General features: G+C 39.0%; 1 protein-coding gene across 1 annotated transcript; it reads right to left on the bottom strand.

The window, feature by feature from the left end:
* Positions 1–4,001: 4,001 nt before the first annotated feature.
* LOC130823297 (uncharacterized) lies at positions 4,002–4,702 on the bottom strand. Its single transcript, XM_057687917.1, has 2 exons — positions 4,378–4,702; positions 4,002–4,315 (listed from the first exon to the last, which is right to left on the bottom strand). Exons 1-2 carry the CDS (start codon positions 4,700–4,702, stop codon positions 4,002–4,004), a joined length of 639 nt encoding a protein of 212 aa, XP_057543900.1.
* Positions 4,703–8,684: the final 3,982 nt, after the last annotated feature.

The raw sequence follows: 8,684 nt of genomic DNA, 5'->3' as shown, positions 1-8,684 counted from the left end.
CTCTACTGGTAAATGACACGGCTTCCCATAGACTAACTTGTATGGTGTGGTTCTAATAGGGGTTTTGAATGCTATTCTGTAGGCCTAAAGAGAGTCATTCAACTTATTCGCCCAATCATTTCTTGACCTTGCAACCATCTTCTCCAAAATGCTCTTGATCTCTCGGTTGCTGAGTTCAGCTTGGCCACTAGTTTGCAGATGATAGCCTAGACCAATCTTATGATAAACCCCATATTTCTTTAATACACCCTCAAATCTCTTTTCCAAAAAATGTTGCCCTCCATCACTGATCAATACCCTTGGTGTGCCAAATCACGGAAAATTTTCTTGAAGAACTTGGTAACCATGTGTGCATCATTGGTAGGAGATGCAATAGCCTCTACCCATTTTGACACATAATCAACTGCCAGCAAGATATACTTACTTCCAAAGGAGGATGGGAATGGTCCCATGAAATCTACCTCCCCCCCTCCATACATCAAAAACTTTGATTTCCAGGACGTTGTTAAGTGGCATTTCATTTCTTCTAAAAATATTCCCTGTTCTTTGACATCTATCGCAGGATTTGACATAGGCATGTGTATCCTTGAATAGAGAAGGCCAATAAAAACCAAAATGAAGAATTTTTGTAGCAGTCTTGGAGGTACTAGCATGACCTCCGCAGGACAGATCGTGGCAATGCAAGATAATAGAAGGTACTTCTTCTTGTGGAACACACCTTCTAATTACACCATCAACACACAGCCTATACAGGAATGGGTCCTCGCAAAAATGTCTCTTGACATTATAGAAAAACTTCTTTTTCTGCTGAGATGAGTAGTCATCAAGAATGATTCCACTTGCTAGATAATTAGCCAGATCGGCATACCATGGAATAGTTGTCATGCTTACAGCTAAAAGACACTCATCTGGAAATGGATCATCAATTGGGGCTTCCAAACTTGCTCCACCATAATGAATCAGCCGGGAAAGTGGTCGGCGACAACATTCTCCGCACCCTTCTAATCCTTCACTTCTTAATAAAACTCTTGCAATAGGAGAATCCACCAATCAGGCAAGGCTTAGTATCTTTCTTTGAAATCAAGTACCTCAAAGCTGCATGATCGGTGTGGACGATCACCTTTGATCTAACAGTTAAGGCCTAAATTTCTCTATGGAAAATACAACTGCCAAAAGCTCTTTCTCTGTTGTTGCATAATTCATCTGAGCTGGATCCAACGTCTTACTCGCATAATAGATGGCATGCAACTTGCCATCCTTCCTTTGACCTAAGACAGCCCCTACAGCTTAGCTACTTGCATCACACATGATTTCAAAGGGGATGTTCCAATCCGGCGGTTGAATAATAGGAGTAGAGATAAGAGCCTGTTTCAATCTGTTAATAGCTTCATGACAATCATTAGTAAACAGGAACGGGGCATCTTTGGCGAGGAGCTCAGTTAGAGGCCTAGCAATCTTAGAGAAATTCTTGATAAACCTCTGGTAAAAACCAGCGTGACTAAGGAAACTCTTTATTCCCTTAACATTAGAAGGATGAGGTAAACGCTTTATGACCTCTACTTTCGCTTTATCTACCTCAATGCCCCTGTTGGAGATAACATGACCTAACACTACCCCCCCTGTTGTACCATAAAATGGCATTTTTCCCAGTTTAGGGTGAGGTTGGTCTCCTTACACCTATGGAGCACCTTTTCGAGGTTACTTAAGCATGCTTCAAAAGATGTTCCATACACAGAAAAATCATCCATAAATACTTCCATAAAATCCTCAACAAAATCAGAGAAAATGGCTATCGTGCATCGTTGGAACGTGGCGAGGGCATTGCAGAGAACGAAGGGCATCCTTCGATATGCAAAGGTCCCATAGGGACAAGTAAAAGTGGTCTTTTTTTTGATCATTTGGATGGATAAGGATCTGGAAAAATCAAAAGTATCCATCTAAATAGAAAAAATATGAATGGTTTGCCAAACATTCCAACATCTGATCTATAAAAGGCAAAGGGAAATGATCTTTACGGGTTGCTTTATTCAATTTTCTGTAATCTATGCACATTTTCCAACCCGTAACTGTTCTAGTGGATACTGACTCACCCTTATCATTTTTTATAACAGTCATGCCACCCTTTTTGGGCACTATCTGTACGGGGCTAACCCACCTACTATCAGAGATAGGGTAGATTATGCCTGCGTCAGGTAATTTCTAAACCTCTTTTCTCACAATATCTTTCATATTAGGATTCAGTCTCCTTTGAGGTTCTATAGATGTGGCATGATCATTATCAAGACATATTCTATGCATGCAAAAAGATGGACTTATACCAGTGATATCATCTATTGAATACTGATGTGCAAACTTTAATAACCGTAAGTGCACGGTTGACGTGTAGCTGTGGGTGGAACACAAGGAGGCGAGTTAATCGACTTGGTTTCTTAATGACTACAAAACATGGATCATAAAATAGATATGGGTTGAGAGCTAATACTATAATGCAAATAAACTAATGCAAAAACAGAAACGATATGGAGATAACAATGACATGACAAGCTCTAGGGCGTCGGGCGTCACCTAATTCTAACATGGGGGTCAATCACTCTCATGATTGTATGAAACTGAGTCATCGACATAATTAAACGTGATCTAATTAATCTCAAGCTTCCGCTCTATTGATTAATATCGTTTTAAGACCAAACTAGTGTTAATCCTCAAACTTCCGTTCTATTGGTTAAACTAAAAGGAATTTAACTTAAATATATTTTAATCCTAAATTAATCCTAATCTCAAACTTCCGTTTTATTGAAAAGGTTAATAAAGATGTTTAAATCGAGATTCATTAAGCATAGATTTAATTATAGACTCAAATTAACACACAATCAATCGATAAAATACTATCCCATGCTTTGAATTAAGGATTATGCCCTAACCCTAGATAAGGAAACTACTCACTATGCATAATGATGAAGAACATGCAGTAAATGATAGACAACATTGAACAACGAAATAATAAACATGAAAACATACAAATCTTGAGAAGAACGTAATTGTAAATTGCAAGGAATCAAAGAGTAACCATGGTGTTCCACCAAAACCTAAACAACGAACATGAAAACTAAAAGTGCTGAAATTCAGGGAAAACTACCCAGAGAAAAATGTAACTTCCTAAAAAAAGCTAACTCTATTTATACTATCTCCTAACAAAAACGTAACTGCTGGCATTATAGAAGAAAAAGCCGAGTCGATGGTTGATGGCACGCAGCACAAAGCGGAGTCGGCTTTTGATGAAACAAAGCAGTGATTTTTTTAGAACCCACAACCGACTCGGCGACAACTTTTTTCACACAAAAGCCGAGTCGGCGTTTTGTGCAAAAAGCCGAGTCGGCATTTTGTGCTGAAAAATTACAACAAATTGAAATGGTCGCCATTTCTTGCTCAGTTGTCAAAATTTGACATATAATATACCGTTGGAAAGCTCTTGAAGTCTATCAAAAGTTATGACTAAAAGAGTGAGCATATATAATATTTCACTTCAAAACTTTTGCATTTTAAACGCTTTTCAACTCTTTTGCCAATCTTCATTGTAAAACATCTTCAAACGAGAAATAATCTCCTTAGTAAACTCCGTCATCATTAAAATCATAAGAATCATGCTTAAAAATGATCTAAACTGCTCAAAATCAATATGAATAACCAAAATGAGTAAAGTAACATAAATCTTCAAAATAAGCACGAAATTACTAACAATAATCATCATTAAGGAGTATAAAATGATATGAATAAGTGCAAATAATTGCACTTATCAAATACCTTATGAAACTCTTGAAATTTTGAATCAATGCAATCAATTGGTCAAGTTGGGTATTATTTAATTCAGCATTAACAATTACTGAATAAGTTACATTTTCTCCTAAATAAGCATATTTTAATAAAGGGGGAAGGGGTTTAAGATCTACCTGAGGAGGCGTGGATCTCTCCTGTTTAATCGTCACAAAAGCCTCCAAAACGGTCTATATCATTTGTTCCATATAGAAATCTGGTTCATCTAACAGTTTCTTCAAACTTGCGTCTTCTAAGCACCTTCCATCCTCAACTCCTTCTAAGATTGACCTCAAAGGGTCATCATACTGTGGATGCATAATCTCAACCCTTGCTACTTCTGCTCTGCACAGTGATTCATCAGCAGGTCCTTTCATCATTGATGGAAGATGAAACTTAACGTCCTCCCCCAAGATGTTCAATGTAAGCTTGCCATTAAACACATCAAAAACAGCCCGTGCTGTATTCAAAAAATCTCTCCCAAGAATGACAGGTTTGACATGATCTTCAACAATATCCATAATCACAAAATCACAAGGGACATAGAACTTCTCTATTTGAACTGACAAATCTTCAACAACTCCAACTCAAACCTTACTGATCTATCAGCTAGCTGCAAAGACATCCTTGTTGGCTTGATCTTCGCATTGATCCTCTTGCATAAAGACAAAGGCATGATACTCTCACTAGCTTCCAAATCAGCAAGTGTTTCATTGACCAAAACTTCACTAAATTTGACTAGAATGGTGAAACTTCCGGGGTCAGCTTCTTTTTTCGGCACCTTGCACTCTAAGATAGCGTTGCATTCTCCTCTTAGTGTTTCTACGCTTGTTTCTTGCAGCTTCCTTTTGTTAGATAATACGTCCTTTAGAAATTTTGCATAAGAAGGCATCTCCTTGATAGCATTTATGAAGGGAATGTTTATTTCAAACTTATTAAGAACTTATAAAAACTTCCCATATTTTTCTTCAAGCCTGCGACGCGCTAATCTCTGTGGGAAAGGAACAGGAGGTAAATATACATCAGTTGTGGACTCCTTTCTCTTCTCTAGGGCAGGTGCTGGTTGTTCCTCCTTTTCCCCCTCATCAGGTGCTTCTTCCTCTATTACCACCTCTTCTTCTTCATTCTCAACAACAACCATGGGTGGAGGATTATAGGTAGTGCCGCTTCTTAGTGTGACTGTATTTACATGCCCGGAGGGGTTTTTCTCGGTGTTGCTTGGCAGCTGTCCAATGGGTTTGGAAAGATCGCTTAATTGTTGCGCCATCTGTGCCATCTGATTATCAATAATTTTGTTGTGTGCTTGAATCTGCTAGATGGAACTAGAAGTATCAGCATTAATCTTGGAGTGGGTGGTAATGAAGTTCTCCATCATGGACTCCAAATTTGATTTTTGCGGTGAGTTTTATGGTGGAGTTTTTAAACCTTGGGGGTTGTTGGTTATTTGGTGGAGGTTGGTGATATGATGATGGGTTCAATGATGCATTGGGATTTTTATATGAAAAGTTGGGGTGATGCCTCCAACCTTCATTATAAGTGTTGGAGTATGGATTGAACGGTGGCTTCCCTTGGTTGTACACTGCATTAACTTGTTGGCTTGATGATAATTTTGTTGCTGCATACTCTGATGGGAACAAATAAAACTTAAATCATTAAAATAAAATTTTACATATTATATCTTTTTTTGATACATAACTATCGTTTTTACATACCCATAATATAAATTACATATATACTATATCCTAACATCACATAGATAATTCAATAGCTTCATGTAAAGTCTCCTGTAGCATCTGCTCCCGATATATGGGAACAGCCGATGAAAATCGGTTAGCTAATAAGCCGAGTATAAAAACTTACCGCAATTATACAAGTATGGATAATATATGCACGGCAATAAGTAATAAGCAAAAATAAGTGTATCACAATAAATAATATGCAGGGTATCTTATGTATTATAGGGAATTCATTTTTTTATATTAGATTTATTTAAATATATTAAACTTCTGGTCCTTCTGCTTGACTACCAGCGCATGATTTACTAACACTTTTGCTTGAGTGTTAGGGTGTGGAATCTGATTACTTATTTAATGAATGCAACACATATGATCTTTCTTTGATATATGTAAGGGCCTGTTAGGGTGAGGTAAACAAAAACCCAAAACTTTGTGAGAGTCGTCACTCCTCCAGTACAATGTTGCTCGAGCCACAGGTCAGGTTAAATAACCTTATTGTGTTCGCTGATCTGTGCACTTTATACTATACTTTTATGCTCCCTTCCCTTGCATTTTTATGGCATTTTGATGTGTGATTTCGCATTTTCCATGTGGTTTTACACTTGGTTGGAGTTTTGTGTGTCTTTGATTATTTCAGGTCATTTTACTCCACTCTTGTATTGGAAGCGAATCACTCTTGAGCATTAGAATGTGTGCTTCGAGATTTGGCAGAGTTCGAGACCGCATTACGACACTTTTGTGAGCTCACGGGCCCATTCGGACATGCTTTTAGTCCCGTTGGGTTTCGTTTGTACTTTTACCGCGTTCTCATGAAGAAAAGTAAACACAAGATGATAGGCCCAGGCGGATACCCGAGTGATTTCAAGCAAGAAATAAGAACGTAAGCATCCAAGCCCAAGACCCGGTCGGGTCTTGCTTAAACCCGGTCGGGTCCTGCAATATCTATTCTCTGGAAAATTCTCAGCACACGGACCCAGTCGGGTCTTTCATAAACCCGGTCCGGTCTTCCAGAAACCCGATCCGGTCTGTCAGAAACCCGGTCCGGTCCTGCTTTAATAACCGTTTTCCATGCAGTTTTCTTATTTAATCACTAGGGAATGTAATAGAACGGGGAGGTTAACAATTTTTCTCAGTTTTTTGAGAGACTTTTAATTCTTCACTTTGGGGAAGAAACTTTGTAACTTCATTTACTTTCGTTTGTCATTTGGTATTCGAATTCAAGTACTATTTCTTTATCCCTTTTCTTGTTATCATTTTTAATCATGTTTCTTTTAATGAATTCTTGTTTTGTTGCAATTAATATGTGTGAGTAGTTTCTTAATCTAGGGTTAGATGGAACCCTAGCCATGATTTTGATGATGAATTATTGAGTTCCAATCCCTTTTTGTTATGCAATAATCCTTGTTCATGCTTGATCTCTTATGCTAGTTAACTTACGTTTTTCAATGGATAATGTGATTGAGGTATTGAGGTCGATAAAGCAAAAATTGATGTGATTGAGCGACTACCACCCCCCACTTCTGTAAAAGGGGTTCGTAGCTTCCTTGGGCATGCGGGTTTTTACCGCCGATTCATAAAGAATTTTTCTCAAATCGCTCGTCCATTAACTGAGCTCTTGGCCAAAGATACTCCCTTTGTGTTTTCTGATGCTTGTATTGAAGCTTTTAACAGGTTAAAACAAGTTTTGATTTCTGCACCAATCATCCAACCACTGGATTGGAATCTGCCGTTTGAGATAATGTGTGATGCAAGTGACTTTGCAGTTGGGGCAGTGCTGGGCCAAAGGAGAGACGGCAAACTCCATGCCATTTATTATGCCAGTAAGACACTTGATGCCGCCCAACTCAATTATGCTACCACTGAAAAAGAGTTGTTGGCGGTAGTGTTTGCGGTGGAGAAATTTCGATCCTACCTTCTTGGGTCAAGAGTGATTGTGCACACAGACCATGCGGTATTGAGGTATTTGATGACTAAGAAAGATGCTAAACCTCGACTGATTCGTTGGGTATTATTACTTCAAGAGTTCGATTTGGAAGTTAAGGATAAAAAGGGGGCCGAAAACGTAGTAGCCGATCATTTATCTCGCCTTCTTCTTGATAATGTTGATGACGGTCCTGCTATAGATGACTTATTCCCAGATGATCATCTCTTTGCCATCTCACTTGGCAAAGCACCGTGGTACGCCGACATAGCCAACTTTTTGGCTAATAAAATTTTACCTCATGATCTCACTTACCAGCAAAAGAAGAAATTTCTCCATGAAGCAAAGAAGCATTATTGGGATGACCCTAATCTGTATAAGCATTGTGCCGATACGGTCATTAGGAGATGTATTCCGGAAGATGAGGTAGCATCAGTGATTGCCCATTGTCATGATTTACCCACAGGAGGTCGTGCCACTAAAACTGCTGCAAAAATCCTTCACTGCGGTTTCTATTGGCCTACATTGTTCAAAGATGTTCATGAGTATGTGCAATCGTGTGATCGTTGTCAGCGTACTGGAAACTTAACTAGGCGGTCTGAAATGCCTTTGAATAGCATTCTTGAGGTAGAGTTTTTGATGTTTGGGGTGTCGATTTTATAGGACCCTTTCCTTCTTCTTACGGGAACAAGTACATCTTGGTTGCCGTAGACTATGTTTCCAATTGGGTGGAAGCCATTGCCACCCCCACTAATGATGCAAGAGTAGTAGCTCGGTTCTTTAAGAGAGTTATTTTCCTTCGTTTTGGGACACCCCGTGTGTTGATTAGCGATGGAGGGTCACATTTTATAGAAGAGAAGTTCGAGTCTATGTTGAAAAAGTATGGTGTGCACCATCGTGTAGGATTGTCATATCATCCCCAAACTAGTGGACAGGTAGAGATCTCTAACCGTGAAATCAAATCCATCCTAGAGAAAACGGTTGCAAGATCAAGGAAAGATTGGGCTAACAAGTTGGATGATGCTTTATGGGCGTACCGAACTGCTTTCAAGACTCCCATCGGTACCACTCCCTATAGATTGGTGTACGGAAAAGCTTGCCATCTCCCCGTTGAACTTGAGCATCGCGCTTATTGGGCTATCAAGGCCCTCAACTTTGCCTTGCATGCTTCGGGAGAGAATAGAATGTTACAACTTGCTGAGTTAGATGAGCTTCGC

This window comes from Amaranthus tricolor, chromosome 9, assembly GCF_026212465.1.
Source record: "Amaranthus tricolor cultivar Red isolate AtriRed21 chromosome 9, ASM2621246v1, whole genome shotgun sequence".
Taxonomy (NCBI): domain Eukaryota; kingdom Viridiplantae; phylum Streptophyta; class Magnoliopsida; order Caryophyllales; family Amaranthaceae; genus Amaranthus; species Amaranthus tricolor.
The sequence above is the reverse complement of the archived record's forward strand: the minus strand, read 5'-3'. Positions and strand labels throughout refer to the sequence as shown.